Source organism: Brachyhypopomus gauderio, chromosome 5, assembly GCF_052324685.1.
Source record: "Brachyhypopomus gauderio isolate BG-103 chromosome 5, BGAUD_0.2, whole genome shotgun sequence".
Lineage (NCBI taxonomy): Eukaryota > Metazoa > Chordata > Actinopteri > Gymnotiformes > Hypopomidae > Brachyhypopomus > Brachyhypopomus gauderio.
The window spans coordinates 32,037,251-32,059,115 of record NC_135215.1 but is presented as its reverse complement, the minus strand read 5'-3'; the positions used below and the strand labels follow the sequence as shown (position 1 = coordinate 32,059,115).

Below are 21,865 nucleotides of genomic sequence, written 5' to 3'. Positions count from 1 at the left end.
CACGCACACACACACACGCACGCGCACACTCACACACACACACACACACACACACACACACACACAACCACAGGACCACAGGGGCACCCGCGTTTAAACGGCTGAAAGACCGTTTGTGTGGTGGTAGGATAGTCTAATTTATCACTGCAAGGGGCCAGTTGAAAAGTGGGATTGGCTTCAAAAGGGGCTGCTGTGCAGAGAAAATCCCTCCTATTCCATTTGATCTAAAATGGCTATTTTAAGGGAAAATAATGGGGTGGGTACTGGGATATGGGAGATATAATTAAAGCTCTTACTTGACATAGAGAGGGGGATATACCTTGAATAGGCCATGAGCACTGTTTCTTTGTCCAATCCAGAATGATGTATCTTCAGGGATGTCCATTAGAGGGGCAGCCACCACTCTCTCATAGATTCTGTGCAGAAACAAGTGGAGTCAAAATACACTCACCCGCCACTTCATCAGAAACACCTACCCTGTCCTTACACTCAGTGGTCATTTGATTAGGTGCACCTACCTAACAGATCTGTCTTAATATTCCAGGCAGTAGTCCATCTGTTGCCAGGCACAACCTGTCAGCCATTCTCTACACTGTTCATCACTGGGTATTTTTTTGGTGATGGACAGGGTATTATTTGGGTGTTGTCCCCATGGCGGTAACACCGACATGCAGGGTGCACATGGCTGTGCTGTGGGTGTCGGGCTGGCACGAGTTTACAAGGCACGGTGGTGTTGTTTTTATACATGTCAGTGTGCGCGGTGGGTGGTGAGCGGTGTGTCACTAGCGTGGCGTGAGAGCAGAGGGGTGTCTAGCGCTGGCACTAGCGTCCAGCACAGCATGGCCGCTTCTTTCTTCTAACATTCCTACTGAGCCTGCTAATTAACTGATGAGTTGAATCAGGGTTTTATACAGAAAGATCTGAAGAATGGGCCGGACTCTCGTCCGTCCGGAGTGGAGGCTATCGCATGAATGAGAAGGACGTAGTACAAGTTCTGTGTGGCGGCGGGTGGGCCTGTGCTTTGACTGTACGCCTACGTAGTGAACCTACTATTTACGCTCCATCCGAGCTCACTTATAGACGCTCTACGGGGAGCAAATTATAAAGGGTTGAAGCTCGGAATGAAGTTCACCGTAGCATTAGCCACAGTAATGCCATATACAGTGTTAATCACAGCAGCCGTCAGCGAGGGGCGGGCAGCACGTTTACACACCTGTTGCAGTCCACGTAGAGGGTGACGTGGGATGCGCTGATGGCCACGGACACTTTGTGCCACTGGTTGTCTGCGAGCACGTAGGGGAAGACCTCCGTGTGCGTCTGCTGCCCTTTGACCTGGAAGTGGAGACGCAGCTCGCTCTTCTGCCCACTGCTCTCCAGCTCAAGGAGCCTGGGCAGACACGGACGTGCGCAGGAAGAGACAGACAGACAGACAGACACAGCAAGCGTTCAAAAGCGAGCAGGACAGGGACACGCACCAGGCTCCCGGCCGACGGCGGCCGGCCACAATATGGGCCGCGATTTGTGTGTTTGTTTGTTTGTTTGTCACATGAGCGTCAGATAAAGAGTTAATAAAATGTTCACAAGAGAGGAGATAACAGTAAAGGTCTAACATGAGGAACAGCATGACGCAAACCATATAAAGAAACATGGCAGTAAACTGCATATCCCTGTGGGAGGAGACAGAAGTGCTGCATAAGACCGAACATGCACCCCTGTGGTCCAGCACACAGCTGGACGACATCACACTCTTCTTTAATGATAGCAAATGTGTCCATCGCCCGCCAAGGAACGCCACGTACCATAATAACCAGCCCCAGAGATTTACACTTCACACAGTTCAGCTCCTTTCTTCCGCCTCGCGTCGCTGTGAAGCTGAATTAATGCGTCATGCAGCTTTTTGGCTTGTGAGCGAAGGTGAGACCGTGCACTACGGCACTACGCCGACGCTTAAAAGCTGCACGTCCAGGAGCGCAAGGGCAATTCAGTCACGCTGAAGGAACTTCAGATCCTGTTATTTAGAGGCATCACCCCTGAGCGGCTCCATTCAGATCCACGAGGAGAAGTGACATTAATGGACGCAGCTGACGTGGTCATTAGAAGCACCGCCGGAACAGACCAGCACATTCTGGCTCTCTTGCAGGTTTTTTTCTCCTTTTAAACGGTGCTGGAGAGCATTATTCGAGAGAAGCCAATTACACACGGGTGAGTGTAGATTTATCTCCAAACTGGATCTAATGAGCCCCCCACCACCACCACCACCCCCTAGCTTTTGCAGTGTCTGCGTGCCTCAAAACCGACGCTGGAGAGGAATATCAATACAGGTCTTAACACCGCATGGGTGCACAGCTGCATGGACGTCCACGTCTGTTTTATCGACACCACACACAATGGAATTAACATCTTCCACAAAGTCTTGATTGTGCTCTTCAGCGAACAGCATCAGGGATATAATTACACTTACACTACTCTAGCTGATTCCAGCTTCTGGGCTTAATGGCTTTTTTCATTGCTTTACTAGTGGGTATAAAAGAGGTACCGTGCGCTGGATTACTGGAACACAGTGTTTAGAAAACACCTAAATCATATCAGCTTTGGCACAGTGCCATGATGACGTATGCAGTGTTTTCTGTTCTTAATGTGTCTGATGTTTTGGAGTTTGTGAATAATTTGAGATTTCATATTGTGCTACATAATTCTTTTTTATGTCCTTTTTTCAAAACCATTTATTAGAAAATACAACTCCATTTCACAGCCAATTTAAGGTAACTAATGTAAGGCTTTTGACACTCAGAACAAAATGTTTGTACAAAAACCCCCCTTGGTGAACCAGACTAAAGGAGAAACGGCGGGTGCAGTTGGGTCCCAGTACAGGGCTGGCAGTGGGAGAGTGTGTGCTGACTGGACGTTCAGGCCTCAGCCCAGAAAGGAGGAAACTTCTGATCAGCCGTTTGGAAGGAGAGCAGAGGCAGGACTGCAGAGAGCAAGGTAATGATGATCACCACAGCAGCCGAGAGAGAGAGAGAGAGAGGGAGAGACAGGGAGAGGGAGAGAGACAGAGAGAGACAGAAGAGAGACAAGGGAGGGAGAGAGAGAGAGAGAAAAGAGAGACAAGGGGGTAGAGAGAGAGAGAGAGAGAGAGAGAGCCAGAAGAGAGACAAGGGGGGGAGAGAGAGAGAGAGAGAGAGAGAGACAGGGAGAGAGAGAGAGAGAGAGAGAGAGAGAGAGAGACAGGGAGAGAGAGATGAGAGAGATAGTGTGTGTGTGTGTGTGTGTGTGTGTGTGAGAGAGAGAGAGAGAGGAAAAAAAAAAAAGAGAGAGAGAGAGAGAGAGAGAGAGCCCTCCCTACTGCATGCTGATTCATGATTAGAAATGAAAAACAGCTGAGGTCTATTTTTTACCCCCAAACTGTCCAGACAGGTACGTCATGTTCATGTGATAATACACACGCCTCATTGAGTTAAGACTAACCACAGTGTTATGTATTACAATAACACCTAGTTTGGCCTCTATTGTGACTCGCACTACCGTGTGCTTCCTACATCATGACTGGTACGTAAATAATTGCTGCTTGGGTGAGTTTAGCCTGGGCTGAAGCAGGCGGGCTGTCTCACCTCTGCTCAGCTCGGTGGATGGAGAGGATCACCCCAGAGTTCACCGGCTCCTGCTTCAGAGTCACCGCCACGGTGAACTCACTCCTACCCCTCAACTTCTGCAGCATCCGCTGGGCCGTCGCCGCCGGCAACCGCACATCCCGAGAGGAGCCTGCCCAGAGCCAAGGGACACGTGGGTAAAGGATCAGACTCCATTCCCCTGGCATTAATTATACATTCACACCCAGCACCACATGCACTGAGTATCATCACATGCAACCAGGGTGGCCAGTAGTCAGATTTACAAATATTATTATATACACAGCTTTTTAAATGTGTATGCAGAACATTAAACATGGATTTGATTTATCCTACTGAATAACAGTCTACATAATTAAACAGCTACGATAAGAACATTTTTAAAGGTTAATAAAACCTTACAAACACCTCAAAATGTATGTGTGTACCTAGCTTTAGATGGTCTTTAACATCCAGCAGTCGTTTACATGGACACTCATGATTAATTCCACAACTTTTCTGCCTTAACGCATTTTATGGCCCACGGAACACATCCAAGTAGATTAGCATCTAGATGTAGCTCACGCTAAGAGAGAGAGAGCAGAAATGTTCCCGACACTCCTGCTTCCCTCCTGGACGCAGCCTCATTCTCTGCACAGTCTAAGCAGGTGTCTCCACAACTTTAATGGAGACATCAATAAATGATCAGGTTCCTCCGACGATCACATCAAAGGTTTTCGGAGTGGCAGCTGAACCGAGCCGTGACACACTAATGCGTTCCGCGCGGGGCCCACCACAGCAACGACCATCACGCCACTACCAGCTGGCGAGGATGTCCAATTAACGGAAAGCACAAGGCAAAAAAAAAAGAAGAAGAAGAAAACGTAAAAGTTGTAAAGTTTGGTGTGACGAGAAATAGGAAGAAAAGCTCGAGATCAGCACGCTACACGCTTTCAACGTACCTTGTGCTACGTACCATCAACACAATCCTGTGAAGATGGCACTCTTTTAAAATGTGTTTAAACAAAACGTGTCATTTGTTGATGCACAGCTGCGCTATGAAAACATCGCTGTCTGAGCTGGGGTTTGAGTTTTTTTTTCTCATTTCAACAGACACTAATTTCATCGTGTTGACTGGCTTAAGAACAGTTGAGGCTAACGAGTATAGCTAAGGAACCATTAAACACAGCAATACAACCTATTCCCTCACTCACAACAAAACATAGCAATGTACCCTCACACTTGGGCTTTAGTGTCCCTAAACCATATCAGTGAGTCCAGTTCAGCTCTGGCATGCCAAGAAAAAAAGTGCTTGTGTAGGAAAGAAAGGAGTCAGAGAGTGAACCATCACTACCTAGACGGACAGCAGCTACCTACCATAATAGCTGTAGTCCAGGCTATGCTAGGGCATGATCAACATTTTGATGGAGCGATTTAAAAGCTCCGCCACTTGGTGCTAGTAAGGCAATCTCCGAGCTTGAAGGGGAGAGCGGCACTGGACAGATGGGCCCCTCTTGTGATGCCTGCCACATGGTTAGCAATCACCTCAGAACAGGAGAGGGAAAAGAAAGGCCTCATCCAGGCTGCAAAGAGCTGATAGCATGCTTTTAAAGAAAGGGCCAGCCACAAACATGGATACACTCAAAAGCAGTAACTTCTGAAGGCCATACAACATCCTCCTCCTCCGTTAATCGCAGAAGGGATTTAGCCTGGATGGCCACACTTGTACGACAACTTCCAGCTTGTCAAAAGATCAACCTTTCACCTCTACCCAGAACCACAGGGCCAGGCTGACGACAACTTCCACAGTGCATCAAATAAAACATGTATCCATAGAAACAGCTCCTCCCACATAGTTCAGACCCTCCCACTACAGGTGATTGGTCAATTATGTCAGTAATGTGTAAATGAAGTAGAAGTAATGGAGGATCAGGCTCCCCCTTCCATGTTGGTTAGGCCACCGTGCTGAAATCAATAGTTTCACTGCAGGAGTTGCAAGTCAATTGGGTCCTGGCGGGTATGCAGGGTGACCACCTGTCCTGGATGTGAGCAGCTCTGCATGTCACTGAGACAAAGCAGCATCAAGATCGGATGCTCACTGCTCACATATACTTCAGCAGTGAGACACACATCAAAAGCCAGCATTCTCCATTAAAAAACGTCCAAAATAATCACGTTTGCCAAACTCTTCATAAAACACATGAAAACCAGAGACATCTATTTAGGCTCTCTAATTATTTTTCAGAATTATCTCTGTGAGGAGCTTTAGTGGGAAACAATGCTTTGGGCAATAGATTGACTTTCTAATCTTATCCTCGGGTCATAGCTTTGGTGGTTTAGAACAAAAGCATGATGTTCGTCCCTGAATTATTGACGCCAATTTACAGGCCAAAATCACCCATCTGTACACCTGCGTCTACTGCAGCTCTCAACTTTGCTAGTTGAAAAAATCTGAAGCAAAAGAAAAAGAAAACGAATTGTATAAATTCTTCTTTATGAAATTTACATAATACATTTCATATATTACTTTCAGCCTAAGTAATAATATAGGAAGAAATAATAAGAAATAAAATCAAATAAAGCTGTATAACATTGCATAATCTTGAGAGGTTCTAATACATCATGGCATACATAACATTACTGTCTGAGGAAGTTCATAAATTGGCAATACGCAGAGTGATGCTCTGATCTGTGAAGAAATACTCAGCGTTATTCTGCTTTATGCAAACATCTGCAATGCATCCTGCAGTTAAAGGCCCTGTTTCTGGATCAGATTTGCTGTTATATAAACACTGATAAAGGCATAAGCGTACACAACATAAAACCTGATCTAAGATCAGCACTTCTGCAGTTCTAGGCCACGTGACCGTACACCCCTGCCCTTGGGCAGCATAAGCAGCTTGTGTGGGAAGGTTTTCAAGTAAAGCTCCATATTCAGCTTGATTATGGTAATGAAAAACCCTCGGCGGACACACCAGCCATCCGTTACACGCATTCAGAGTGCAACGGTCCTAAAATCAGGCATTAGTGCAGCCATATCAGCACAGTTAGTCTTCTGGAACAAACACAAAACCCTCACCAAAGGGCACCTTCAAACCTGCTGGGACAGCACTCTGGGCTTACAGACACTGACAGGTCCACCTGTGATGGACCGTACCGGGTGACTGTGGGGTGTCATGCAAATGTCCTCTTTACTCAAGGAGGCAGAGTCTGAGATATAAATATAAACTGAGATATAAATACAGATACCTGCAGGAAAACAATAACATTTCTGACCAAATACCGAGGCTCAAGGTTCGTGTAGAAAAAACATCCTGCTGAATATGAGTTCTATTACTCAACACCAAACTAACAATAACCATACTGAGACCTGTTGCTACAAACTAACAATAACCATACTGAGACCTGTTGCTACATATGTCACTGGTGCCACATAAATGAAGAAACGGAGAAACATGTTTTTCTTCTTCATGTAAAGATAATTGGCTCCAAGCACTGGTCTGACATTTAAGCATGTCACATAACTAAAGACACAGTAACAGGCCTAATAATACTGCTGTGCTCACCCTTCCATGGGTGCAACTTCTCTCCTCCTCCATTGCATACACCTGTTCCAATTAGGGAGCGGGACAGGGCTTAATCTCCCCAGTTTCATCCCGTCAGTCCCTCGGGCTTACCTGAACGCCAGACAGAGCAGCTCCTATAGGTGCATTCACATATCAAGCTTCTTTTGCAAAACAGGTGTAAGTAGTGTGTGTGTGTGTGTGTGTGTGTGTGTGTGTGTGTGTGCACGTGAGTGTGTAGAGGGGACACAGTATGTGTCAGATATGTGCATTAAAGAGAGGGAGAGAGAAAGAGAGAGCAAGAGAGAGTGAGATAGAGAGACAAAGAGAGAGAGAGAGAGAGAGAGAGAGAGAATAAGTGAACAATGGTCATTTAGTCATGCGCCCGTCCTGAACCCCTCACATCCCCCCAGGAGACGGAGCAGCAGGTTTATTCACTCACCCATCTCATGAGCAGCTGAGCGACCAGGCTGCACCTCTACAGCTCTGCCCCACACTCTGGGTGGACATGGACCGGGCTATTTACACCATCCACCCTGCCCCACACTCTGGGTGGATATGGACCAGGCTATTTACACCATCCACCCTGCCCCACACTCTGGGTGGACATGGACCGGGCTATTTACACCACCTACCACCCTGCCGCAATGCTAACCATAGCTACTGCAAGGGAAAAGCTTTCCACTTACACATTGACTTTTCACACCAAAAATTATTCAACTTAAAGGAAGGTGAAATTACACTATGTACACATAGTATAATTTGATATTTGAAGTACAGAATATGACAGAGTTTAGCTTTTAGTTGTTTTTATATTGAAAGACCTGTAATATAAATAAGAAACACAGCAAACCCAAAGACTGGACATCAGAGTGTGTTTCCAGCAAAAGCAGGTCATTACATAGTCCAATCAACACATATCAGAGGGAATAGCCATGATCTAAGTTGGTGTGTTATGTGTGAAGACACATTGTTCGTTCCTCGCCTGTGTGTGCAGCACAATCCTTTGTTTTTAATGGAGCTCCACAGGGCATGGCCCCCAGCCGAGAGAGTGCTCTAGACCTGCTCAGACTGACAGTGCCTTACAAACATTTGCAATAGTGGAGCTCCTCGATTTATAGAGGTCCAGAAAAGAGGGATTTTTTAAACTTTATGTTGTTTTCAAAGCTCTAAAATATCAAACATACTAAACCCAGTTCCTTTAGATGGTTGGCATTTTTCCTAATTTAGTGGAATACTATATAACTGATATTGGAAAGCCAGCAGTCATAATTGTGTTGTGTAATATATAAAGTAGGTCTAAAACAGACCATATACTGTAAGGACAGTAATGACCTATTTAAGTGTGAGAACTAATGAGCACCTAGAGACTCAGAAGAAACTGTATAAACGGGACCAGTTAAGTCCAAACAAACGGTGGTTTCCACTATAACCCGCCGGTGTGGTTGGTGTTACCTTGGAAGAGGAAGGCTCTGGACCCTTCATGGAGCCCCTGCACCTGAGAAACTCCCTCCAGTTCCGCCCCAGGGAGAAAATCGTGAAACACGGTGATGCGCAACGAAGGGTCCACACCGAACCCTACAACTTGAAACCAATGGACACAGTAGAATTACCACCTTCCTACAACAAACCTAGCTGAGATTGGAAACTGGCCATTTCATAGCAGAAGTTAGCGGTAACATATTTAACACATATGTAACACCGTATGCTTTGCGTTTTCTTTGCTGGAAATTCGTGAAATTTTACACTTTACAGTCTGATGTTTGATGTGACAGCACTTGGTTTGCCAACATTTGGTTATTAAACAATCTTACCTGCGGAGACGAAAAATATTCCGAATACAACCAGAAACTGTAAAACCCCCATCGTGAATTTATATTAGTCCATGTTTTAAATCTCTCCGCAAAAATAAGGCGTTTTGCAGAATGAACACGGGACCGTCTCGTTCACCCCAACGTAGTCTCATACATAACTCCGTATTAGCAGAACTTAAACACCTTAAAATAGTCAAGAAGACGCTTCAAGGACAATAAACGATCCTCACAAAACAACTGGTGCTGGTCCACACAGGTGGGCGAGGTGAGGCGGTGTGAGGGAAACAGTTGGAAAGGTCGTTCGCTCCAGCGCAGTGGAGATAGATGGATGGAAGAAAACGGTTTTCTGCTGGTCAGAGAGAGAGGGAGGGAGAGAGAGAGGAGAGGGAGACGAAGGCAACACTCCCCCTGGTGGCATGCCAGCATTATATCAACCCCTGAACTCGTTTTCTCTTTTGTAAAAACCCACATTATCGCAGCAGCGGTCTAAGCCGTCTTCCCCACTGCCTGCTACAGCCCTGCCAAGTGGCACCAGTCTCACAAGGTATCAGGCTTAGCCAAACATTCAGTGCAGACACAGTGCACACATAGAAATGGCACTGCAGGCACAAAATAGCACTGGTTAAACGTGTTTAAACCTTGGACTGTTTAAACCTAGCACTGTTTAAACTTTGGACCAATTGTACTTACAAAAGTCTAGTGAGTGTTTTAGTTTTGAATAAAAAATGCCTGCACCTCCACTCCGCATAGTGACCTGGCATTTCACTGAAGAGCTCTGCAGTATTACAAGGCCAATAGTTTAAAAAATACCCAGCAAACTTGGAAGAGGGGCAGTGTGTGCGCTTCTTTCACCCTGGCGAGTGGTTCTACTGTGTGAAAACAATAAAGGTCCATGGCACTGGACACTGGCATTAGGTCAACTGGGAGGAAATGGGGTGAAATGTTTTAAAGATTCAAATAGGCCTTAGTTACTGTTGCCCAAGCAAAGATGGAGCACTGGACATAACTGGTAAAGCAAAAAAAGAAAAAAACACACAGCAGTCCCTGCAGTGCATGTAGAACAGATTCAACTTCCTGTTCACACACAGCTCCCCTCACACACACACACACACACACACACACACAGCTCCCCTCTCTCTCACACACACACACAGTGGCGCAAAAATGGGGGTATGCAGCGTATGCGACGCATAGGGGCGCTGCTCTAGAGGGGGTGCCAAATCGATGAGATATATGTGTGTCACCCCCCCTGGTCACACTCACACACACACACACAGCTCCCCTCTCACACATACACAGCTCCCCTCTCTCACACACACACACTGCTCCCCTCTCTCACACACACACACACACACACACACACACACACACAAACCTCCCCTCACACATACACACAGCTCCCCTCTCTCACAAACACACAGCTCCCCTCACACACACACACACACACACACAGCTCACCTCACACACACACACACACACACACACACACACACACACACACACACACACACACACACACACACACACACACACACAGCTCCTCCCTCTCTCTCACACACACACACACAGCTCCCCTCTCTCACACACACAGCTCGCCTCTTTCACACAATGAGTGGGCTCAAAACACTTGGCTAGCCAAACTGGTCTGTGGGTGAACTGAGCTCTTGATTTAGAGCCATGTCTCTGGAAGACACCCTAGATCACCTCCCCATGTGTTTGTTAACCTTCCCCTCTGGACTGAGTGCCCAGAATGCTTTTCAGTTTGAAATCAGAACAATTCCTACTGCCAAGATGTTGACGCTCTTTCAATTTCTCCCTGGGAAGCTGTGTGTGTCCACTGACTCTGCTCTTTACTTTCACAGTGATTCAAACAAGCCTCTCAGGCAGACAGCTAATGAGAGCATAATTCTGAACGGCTTCTCGAGAGGAGCCGGTGAAAGAACCCGCTCAGGGCCTGCTGTCCAACCAGACACGAGAGGCTTCTTCTTGCCCTGGTTGCCTGCTTGGCAGTGTTGAAGAAGGACGAGTCTTATCATGAAGCCAGCAGCTTTTGCGTGGATGGGCCATCATCCTCTGCTACAAGGCTGCTGTACAATTCCAAATTAAACCCACACAAACATCCCACAATAAGAGGAACAGATTAGCCAAGAAACAACAGCCTGGAGTATTTTTTCCCGATTAAAAATTTATACTGGGAATCTATTTTCACCCTAAACACAGCCATGGTGATGTGGGTGTTCAGTAACAAAGGTCAGCCTATGACTCTTTCATGCAGCGATGAAAATCAAATTCCCTTCCTGGCTTCCTCTCCTAGTGCAGTGGGAATGAAATGGAGTTAACTTGAATTAACTTGAATTCTGTGCAAGGTTGCCAATAGAAACAAAGTTGTCTTTGGCTAGCCTTGAAATTAAATGAACACACATTTGAAGTGCATGCTGTGTGTAGTATTAGCTTAGAGACATCAGAGGACACGGAGACGAAGGAAACATAAAGTAAATCTCTAATGTCAGTATAAACTGTTAATATATTAAATCTGTGAGACGAGGCACAACAGGTTTTATTTTCCTTTCATAGAGTAATGTGTAGTAAAACAAACTTATAATGTCAACTTGTGAGTTGGACTTGTTTGTAGACTATCCCTTAAACTGGGTCATTCTTGTAAGCAGGTGTGGGTGTTCTCTCTGTATCTCTTTGTGTGTGTGTGTGTGTGTGTGTGTGTGTGTGTGTGTGTGTGTGTGTGTGTGTGTGTGTGTGTGTGTGTGTGTGTGTGTGTGTGTGTGTGTGTGTGTGTGTTGCAAACATACTTGCCATATCCTTCAGTGCTGCATATAGATGTCCAAACCATCAGTGGTTAGAAGGATGTAACGATAATGTGCGACAAACGGAGATGTAATTTTCCAACATGCCACCAGGAATCAGAAATGAAAACAGCACAAACTCAACCTGAAACAAGAGGTGAGGCATATAAGCAGAGAGAGAGAGACAGACAGACAGACAGACAGACACAGACTGGAACAGAGAGACCTGCTTCAGAACTCACATAGATGCAACGCATTTTCATTACTCCCTATAGCAACACATTTAACGTGTAAGTATATTATAATGAACAGTGCAAGGCAGGGGCGGACTGGGGAGAAAAAGTGGCCCGATATATATATATCTGTATGTGTGTGTGTATATATACTGTATATATATATATATATATATATATATATATATATATATATATATATATATATATATATATATATATATATATACGATATGTGTGTGTGTGTGTGTGTGTGTGTGTGTGTGTGTGTGTGTGTGTGTGTGTGTGTGTGTGTATACTGTATATGAATCTATACATGGCACGTAGTGTAGCCTATATGTCGGCGTTTATTGTCATATGGACAATATTAATTCCAGCAATAATATGATTACAAAGCCACATAGTGGCTTTTAAATAGTCCATCATAAGACCACCAAACAAGTTGTTTTGCGCAAAGTGCATCCTAAAGAACAACCTACAACTCTAACGTGGGTATTTCTTCCTCTTACCTATTTGTGGTGGTTAGTTTTAATCTAAGAATTTCAATAGCTTTTAAAAAAACAGTGCACAGTGCTCTGGAACCTTTAAGACCGCCACTTGCGTCTGTGTTAACCGTGTTAAGGTAATTTGTACATGGTGCTTTAGACGTTGCAGAGGCGACAGCAGTACATTTAAAATAACATGTTATCTACAATTTAAACTGCTGTATGTTTTCGTAGTCCGGCCGGATTTTCTGGGACAAGTTGTTTTTTTTTTCTGATCTTCGCTGCATCAGCTGGCCCAGTCCGCGGCCCGGTCTAACTCGTTCATGTGTTTACAGGTTCAGTCCTCGGCCCGGTCTAACTCATTCATGTGTTTACAGGCTCAGTCCGCGGCCGCGCTGAGCAGGTTTGTCTGACTGGAGCGGGGGGGGGGTAATAACACCGTTAAACAGCAGCGTGACTACGGACCGGGGCCGCAGTGCGCGGCAGTGGCTCCTCCACGGGCCGAGTTAAACCACCGGCGTCCAGCGGCCCACTAACATCGGCCCACCGGGGAAATCCCCGGTAGCAATGTATGCCAGTCCGCCCCTGGTGCAAGGGCGTGGCCACCAGCTCCACAAAGCGCGCGCTGAGCCCTCTAGAACGTGCCGAGCAGGTGAGAACGTCCTGACGGTTCCGCGAGACCTCATAGGGCTGCAGAACCTGCAGAAAGTCATTATAAGATTCAGAACACATTCTCGACAAGCGATTAGATTAGTTAGGCTTTGCGACGCTAAAATTCCGTTTAATTTTTAACAAGTAAACAGAGCCATAGTAGTTATTTGATTGTATTTTTTTATTTTTAGATGCTTTGTTCGGTTTATCTCAGATAATAAATCTACAGAAGTAGGCTATTAGACAAATTGCTGCTAGTTGTCATATCCCAAACCGAGTCTACGTTATATTGAATATTGTGTACGTTATATTGAACGAAACGATGCTGACATCTAGAGGACAAAGTTGACTCAGGGGTTTCATTATTACAGTAAGATGTTCTTAAGCGCCCTCCAGTGGCGTTGTAATATATGAGATATGTGAGGAGGAATGTGATGCCTTCATGTCTTGAGTCTTCATTTGAAGTGTCTCAGTTGTATGAACAGCCAAAGAGAAGTTCATTCCACCTGTTTTGTGTGAGTTTGGGCTTTGAAGACAGTGTCAGTGTTTTAAATCTGCTGAGAGCGAGTGTAAGGAATACAGCAGGGTGACAAAATAGCATTTTGTTGGAGTATAAAATGAATCTAACGGAAAGGATGTTGGAGTTAAGATCTGGAGTGCTGTGTAGTTTATGTGTTCTTTCTCCAAAACACTTCAATCAACTTGATAATTAGCTGATCAGGTTCCTTAGAAGTGCGTGGTTTTCCAGGCCTTTACTAAACATTTGATTAGTTGGTAGGTTAAATTCTACCAACTCTCATTTTACTACATCATATGAAGGCTCAAAAGAAAAGGGTCCATGTGATGACGTACACTTGAGGCAGAAAAAATATATCCACATTCTTATTCAATAATCTCATAATCTGGAAACATATCTTGATATATTGCTTATATCGGTATTCCACCACCACCCCAATCACCAACCACATTACACAAATGTATTGCATTGCATTGAGATGTATTACATTGGTAGTATTATGATTGCTTGCATAGCAAAACATCATTGATGGATGTAAATATTTTATGCCAGCCTTAAAATCAAAACAGAAGTGAATCCACAAGAGTTCACAGATACGGAGGCACAGAGCATATCTGAAGTTCACGAGCAGTTTTCTGGATGTTCAGTCATGATGGTGTTTCCCCGTCTCTGCTCTCTGCTCCTCCACCTCATTACTGACCCATCAAACCTCTGTCTGAATGGCAGACATATGAATTTTGCTGGCTGCCTGTTTTCCAGTGCTGGTCTGTGAGAATAAGGAAGTTGGTGATGAAACTGCACTGAAAAGAATGACAAATTCCAACGGACATATTCAAACCTTTAAAAAAAATGTATTTCACCTCATAGCATGAGCACTGGACTTGACAATACCTACTGAACTCCTACTGAACACCTACTGAAGACCTCCTATTAAACTCCTTCTGAACTACTGAAGACCTCCCACTGAACTCCTTCTAACAACTGAAGATATTCTACTGAACTACTGAAGGAACTCCTACTGAAGTCCTAGTGAATTCCTAGTGAACTACTCAAGATGTTCTGCTATGGTTTCAGTCACACAGAAGTGATTTCAGGGAAAATGCAAGATGCTTAAACTTTTCTATCTCTTATGTGTAACTTAGCTTTCAGCCACTCCTGTTTTGATTACATGTGACATGTAGCAAGGGTCAAAATGAAATAATGAAGTTATATTTGTTTATGTCTTAGAAAATAAAATAACACTTGAATACCAGACCTTAGTTGAGTCTTCTGGGAGTGGCATGAGTTTAATTCAGTGAAACTAGGATAAAGGGAGACGCCCACACCTCATGACCCCCATAAAGAACTTCTGAAGTTCTATATTTGCATATGTTGCAAATATGAAGTTAGTTGGCTGTCATATGTGAAACTAATGGTTTTTCACAGCATAAGGTTTGACATTATTTCCTGTGTATAATTACAATTCATGTTGCTTTGTTTATTAGGAAATCGGACTCAGTAACAGTCAAAATTTAACAAAAACAAAACATTTTAGAGCATACCTGTCTTCATAATAAATATGTTTGAACAATGTAGTACTTATTAGTGGAAGTAATTTAGCAAATGAATTACTCATGTTTCTGCACATACATATGGTGGGCATGAATAAAGTAATGCCACTTTGATGTTTTGATATCCCAAGAGAAGTGTTGAGGGACCTGCAGCAGAGGCGTGCACCGGTGACCCCCCCCCCCTCCCCCCAGGGATCCCACACACCAGTCCATCTCTCCCACAGTCCTCTTCTGACAGAGTGATAAAGTGAATGCATGTACTCTCCAGCAACCTCCTCAGGTCGTAACTTTCTTTATCTTGACTTCTCCATTTCTTCTACCAGTCTATAGAAGGAGCTCAGAAATTCAGCATGAAAGAGAGAGAAAAACTATATCCAATCAAACACATTACCAATGAGGGTCTGTTGCCTTTCAGCAGTGTTTTGTAAGTTTTTTTTTGCCTTACTGCTTGTAACTTCATTGCTCTCTATCTTTCTGTTGCAGTCAACTGCTTCCACTCAATATTTCCACTCAATAAATGTATAGAAACAAAACAATCTCCAAGATTACACAGAAGGGACGTTGAAAAAAGGGCATCCTTGAAAAAAGTAGAATGATGTTTTAAATGCAAGATCGTCTTTTTGAATAGCGTTGAACAAAAATTTTATTTTTTAATGTCATCATTTGCATGAAGTGCTGAGAATTTACTGAAAAGTCGAGAAGCATTCAGAGTCTGTTTGTTTGATGTTTTTTAGATTATGAAGTGCTAGGATTATCTGAGATTAAATCAGCTTCTATTAAAGATTCTAATACAAGTCTGTCTAATTCTTGAAGGCACCTTCGTAGCTTCCACTGTTTCTGTAATGTCATACATGGACTTCATGACCATTATGCAGTCCTGCAAGAGCACTTAAACGTGATCATATTAGTCACTTTATCATTCACAAACACATATTACAGTTATAACATTATTACAAAGGAACCTGTATTTTTCAGTTATAAAATAGTACAATGAACTGCTTCGGCATTAAATTCAACAAAAAATTGCATATACAACAGGCATATACAACAGGCCATATGGAGCTCCGATCTGCTCTGGCTGTCAGGACAAATACCTTCTGAGCAGGTTTACAAGTGTTTGAGAGTGTGTTTGTCAGCAGACGTTGGGTATGACAGAGGGTTCTGAGGCTCTCGCAGGTGTGTGTGAGTGTGTGTGGTGTTTTCCTCTCCGTCTGGAAGGCTTCTGAACAGCAGTTCTTCCATGGCTGGACGCATGGTCAGTCTCTCTCTCTCCTTGGTGTTCCTCCATTTCATCCTGCGGTTCTGGAACCAGATCTTTACCTGAGGCAGTGCATACACGGCCATGGAAGTTACATACAATGGAAATATAGCAAATGGTGGTAAAACTATGTCAACAGGGCACACGGCTGAAGAAGGGATCTGGATGCTACGATCGGAACTGCTTTGCCTTATTTTTTCATTCCTTAGCAGTGACCCAGACAAATGTTGAAGTTTAATAACTTTTGAAAGAGTTTAGTTACCACACATTTAATAAAAGTTAAAATAATGTTAATTGGTCGCATGGTGAGTTGTCTCAAATCCCTGACGTGTGTACATACGCATCTTATGTGCGGGTTACCTGCGTTTCCTTCAGACAGAGCTCTGTCGCCAGTCTGCTGCGGTCTGTCTTGCTGATGTATTTCTGTCTGCGGAACGTTCCTTCCAGTTCTTTCCTCTGCTCCTCAGAGAACACAGCCCTCCTTAGGATCCCTCTATGGGGCTTAGGACTCGAACTCGGGCTCCACACAGCAGAGGCTGGTCTTTCTACTGCAGGGAGGACAACCTCAAATGTGTGTGTCCGTCTAGATCAAAGTGTGCCTTTATGCAATACAAAGAAAACTTGAGAGCTTTTTTTTAAAAAAAAGCATTCTTTACAGTATTGTAAAGGCAGTGTGTATCGTTCACCTGTGAAGACATATGCCAAATACGTTTGCGTGTGTATCTGAATATACCTTATATATAAATAAAAATGCTGAAACAGCTGAAACTGAGACGAAGTCCCAGGCAGTTTCAGTTGAATACAAATGTGGATGAATTCTGGAGCAAAGTGATTGTATCTGTGTGTGTGTGTGTGTGTGTGTGTGTCTGTGTGTGTGTGTGTGTGTGTGCATGTGCAAATGTGTGTGTGTGCACGCGCACGCGTGTGTGTGTGTGCACGTGTGTGTGTGCACGTGTGTGTGTGCGTGTGTGTGTGTGTGTGTGTGTGTGTGTGTGTGTGTGTGTGTGTGTGTGTGTGTGTGTGTGTGTGTGTGTGTGTGTGTGTAGATTAGTAAAATGTTCTAAAACAGTGCTGAATGTGCTCCAGATGGTCTCTCATCTCATGCAGTGACCCTGGAGCAAAGTCTGTTCATTCACCCTCTGCTTTATTCTGGGTTTGTGTTGGGCTCATTCACCTCCACCCTCACTGCACAGACTGTGTGAAGCAGCATGATGTGTTTTTGTTTGGGGTTTTTTCCCCTTTTTTAAAATTAGGATCTGAATGAGCAAAGAAAGAAGAATTGTTAGCATACACAAAAATTGAGAAGTATTGAGAAGAAGGGAAAGTGATGAAAAGGGAAAGACAGAGGGAGAGGAAGGAGAGAGAGGGAGGGAGAGGGAGAGAGAGGGAGAGGGAAGAGAGAGGGAGAAGGAGGAGAGGGAGAGAGAGTAGCAGAGAGGAAAGGGAGAGAGATAAAATGGAGAGGAAGGAGAGAGAGGGAGAGGAAGAAGAGACAGAGGAAGAGAGGGAGAAGGAGGAGAGGGAGAGTAGCAGAGAGGAAAGGGAGAGAGATAAAATGGAGAGGAAGGAGAGAGAGGGAGAGGAAGGAGAGACAGAGGAAGAAAGAATGAGGGAGAGAGAGGCGATAGAGATGGAGGAGAGGGCAAGGGAGGGAGGGGAAGAATGAGGGAGAGAGAGAAGCGATGGGGATGAAGGAGAGGGAGAGAGTGATGGAGGACTGTGAGTGATAGAGAAGCAGTGGGTCTGTAAGCAGCAATCCCACGCTTTCTCAGTCACAGGTGCAGGCTTGACAAAAAAGGCAAGCGCCACAATTTCCCCCCGGTCTATTCAACAATACCCCCTTAATCTGTCCAACAAATCGCCGCGCTGACCACCTTCGAAGCAGTGAGTAAGACTGTTAGTCACGCTCCCTAGTCCATCATTCTGGATCAATAGTTTCCACTTAAACGCCCTATTAGTGGGTCAACTCACGAGCCTGCTGCCCCCCCCCCCCCCAGCCCCCCCCCCTCTTTTGTGACCCCACATCTCCCTTTCACGTCAACAAAAGCCCTCCTCACTATACCTTAGCTGTCCCTTCACCAAGCAGGCATCCCTCACCCCGTCCTTTCGCCCGCAGGTACGCACACTCTCTCTCTATGGGAAGATGAGCTCCAATAAGTCTATAAAAGTCATCCACACAGAGGACATTATTCCACCCCAGAGAGGGGCCCAGAATGGACACAGACTAGCATGTGAAGGACAGGAGAAAAGAGGAGGCGTTTTTTTTTGTTTGTTTTGTTTTGCTTTTTTTTTTTTTTTCAGGCCGAAGCTTTTTATCACGCAACAAAAAAGCCGGAGAAACGATCCCACCCTTTCCCCTTGCATAGGAATGTAGGTTTGCAGCATTCTTTGTGTGGATAGAGGTTGCCCTTTCTCACTGATCTGACACCAGTTTGTGGGTTTTCTTAAAATGGCTGAGTTTAGGATTTGAGAATGGTACACTGCTCCTACATCAGCACAGAAAGGCGACGTCTTCCTTAAGTAGAGTTCATTGCTGTGGTAATAAATGCCAGTAAGGTCGCGTGTGTGCGGCACAGCTAAAAAAGCCAATTGGTTCTGGAGCAGAGCAGCATTGTGTGTCTGAGGGGCGCTGTGGGAAAATGTCAAGTCACTAAAAAGTTTTTAGGGGTTTTTTTTTTCCTCTTGAGAATGGTGGTGGTAAAAGGTCTCCAACGTTTAGCTACCTTGGTTGTCAGGAATCAGAGCACATTTATAGCAGGAGCCTTACAGGGATCATCAGTGCAAGACACAACCTTGACTATCAGTAATGCACGGTAATACCACAGCTCCATATCTCCTCCATGTACTGACATGTACATCTCCCAGTCTGGAGAGGGAAACACTCATTTCTTCCCTTTACACGAGGCCAAAGAATGACGGTATCATTAAACTACATAATAACTTCACGCGTTATGTGCATCGTTAACCGCTGTGCTTAAGCAAGCATCGTAATCACATCTGCACAGAGTCCAGATAAGAGCACTACCACTTCAGACCCCAGGAGCATTCAGACTGGAGCCGCTGAAGAGAGTGAAAGAGTGCATCTGCTATTGTTCTGTTCTTAATATCAATTCTAACCTACTCTGGCAGAAAACAGGGGGTGTGGCTTTATTGTGCAGTTTCTCCCTCCATCTCTCTCATTCTGTGTGTGTGTGTGTGTGTGTGTGTGTGTGTGTGTGTGTGTGTGTGTGTGTGTCTACAGGATAATAAAGGATGCCCCCCTCCACTAAATAGGCATGATTGATGAATAGCTATGTAGTGGTGTGCATATTAGAGAAGAATTAGCTATTAGCTATTGAATTGCTGATTATTCTCTCTCTCTCTCTTTCTCTCTCTCTCTCTCTCTCTCTCTCTCTCTCTTTCTCTCTCTCTCTCTCTCTTTCTCTGTGTGTGTTTGTGTTTGCTGAGCGGTGGCTAATGAACTCACTGGAAAGGAGAGTAGGAGATCCCGTCAGTGGACTGGAGACACCACAGCATGTGTGGTGAGGAGAAGCACACAGCAGCAGACCACTGAGCACTAGAGACAGAAACACATAGTCAGAAGGAACAGCCCCATTAGCACTGGCTGCCATGCACAGATTATACGAGTATTGTGAGAAGTTTTACTTCATTATTTTACACAAAGGTATGTAATACATTTTACCATTGTGATCTCACCAAACATTTTGTGACTTTAAGAAAAGGTTTAAATGTACTAACCACCCATATGAACCACCCATAACAAATAACAAATCGGATCTTGTAAAAAAGTTTGATTAAGTCAATATCAAGACTTTATCCATGTAATGCTGCAAAAACAATAAACAAAATCAACGCATCTATTTGAATGTGTAATTACAGTTGGAGTCTAAATGTAGGTCAATAAATAAGGTGTTACAAACATTTAGGGCAATCTGATCAGATCTATTTGATGTTTATAAAATACTCATATAAGATATTCCAAATATATCATATACTTTACATTGTCCATGTCTTTGACAACCTTTCTTGGCTCGTTGATAGATAGATAGATAGATAGATAGATAGATAGATAGATAGATAGATAGATAGATAGATAGATAGATAGATAGATAGATAGATAGATAGATAGATAGATAGATAGATTTTGTTAGCCTAAATTATATTTATATTTAAAAAAGACATTTAAAATAACATTTAAATGACAATCATGTGTCTGCTGATTACAATGACCCAAAGTATTCCAAAGCATTTTTTGTTAATTTGTTAATGTAGGTGTTTTTTACCTACCTGACAGTAATGAATAAAACATATTATTTCATCATCTAAGACTGACTTTTTAATCTTTAAATTTAAGAATTGTTTATGTCCGTTGTACTTAATAATTGTCAATCTTATAATAACCCGCAGTATACTAAAAACATACAATTCTGAGGTAGAATAAAACCTTTTTGTAGCATAACCTTTCTAAATGTTTGGCAATATTTTTTATAACATTTTCTTTCAAATATTTACATTGACATCTAAAATCAGAAAGAGGCTTTAAAAAAACAAGTCATAGATAATTTTGGGAATAGAGGTCACTCTCTTAGCCAAATGACAAATGGCATCTTCACAAAGTGATTTTGCTGATTTATGTCATATATCTATCAAAGATCATGAACACATGCCTGGAATCATGTAATTGTTGAGTAATACCTTTTGATGAATCAATATAGCATTATGTCTGCCACTCTTTCCTGCAAAACTGGCAATGTTAGACGGGGCTTATCACAATTCTACTCTACACTACATGCACTGCTCACAGATGTACAAGGTGAAGGTGTTCCTAATGCTGTCTTACCTGGCTGGGGCTCTCTGTCCCTGTCCTGGGCATTACTCTGCAGAGTCCCAGGTGAGCACGCCCATGTGCACGTTGGGAGCAGTTCCACTGGTTCACACACCAGCCTGGAGAAGCACCTTCTCTGCGTGGCAGCAGGTACACCTTGGGGAGCAGGTGATTTATTGCTGGGACGCAGTAAATTATCAATAAGAAAACTCTTCCCAGAATTGCCAAATCCAGGATGATGTGATGAAGAAGCGGCCATTACGTCCCGATCTCCCCCTTCCTCATGAATTCACTCTTCCTCAGTCAGATCCAGAGCCTTTTGCAAAGTTCTCCCCAACCACTGGCATTTTTCTGAAAGACCAACAGGGTAAAACTTCATTAAAAAGCAGAAGGAAAACAATAACTCCTTCCCCTCTTTTGCCCATGGGTGCCCGTAGCTTTGCTCTGATTGGCTGAGCAACTCCAGTGTGATTGTGAAAGAAGATAAGAGTAAGGCCTTTCTGGTGGACAGAAGGTGGGACCACTTCATTCATTATGTCAAAGCAGCCATTAAATGATAGACA

General features: G+C 44.0%; 2 protein-coding genes across 2 annotated transcripts in view; both read right to left on the bottom strand.

Moving 5' to 3' along the window:
- nell2a (neural EGFL like 2a) overlaps positions 1-9,349 on the bottom strand; it is a 61,254-nt gene extending 51,905 nt beyond the window's left edge. The window contains exons 1-5 of the mRNA XM_077007159.1: positions 8,986-9,349; positions 8,627-8,755; positions 3,612-3,762; positions 1,214-1,387; positions 320-416 (exon numbers count right to left, since the gene is read on the bottom strand). Of these exons, the coding sequence (XP_076863274.1) occupies positions 320-416; positions 1,214-1,387; positions 3,612-3,762; positions 8,627-8,755; positions 8,986-9,037 (603 nt within the window). The 5' untranslated portion in view covers positions 9,038-9,349. The remainder of the gene's footprint in view (positions 1-319; positions 417-1,213; positions 1,388-3,611; positions 3,763-8,626; positions 8,756-8,985) is intronic.
- A 6,445-nt stretch (positions 9,350-15,794) lies between these two features.
- dbx2 (developing brain homeobox 2) lies at positions 15,795-21,607 on the bottom strand. The gene is made up of 4 exons (XM_077007156.1): positions 21,318-21,607; positions 19,944-20,033; positions 16,838-17,025; positions 15,795-16,539 (listed from the first exon to the last, which is right to left on the bottom strand). Exons 1-4 carry the CDS (start codon positions 21,559-21,561, stop codon positions 16,327-16,329), a joined length of 735 nt encoding a protein of 244 aa, XP_076863271.1. The 5' UTR covers positions 21,562-21,607; the 3' UTR covers positions 15,795-16,326.
- Positions 21,608-21,865: the final 258 nt, after the last annotated feature.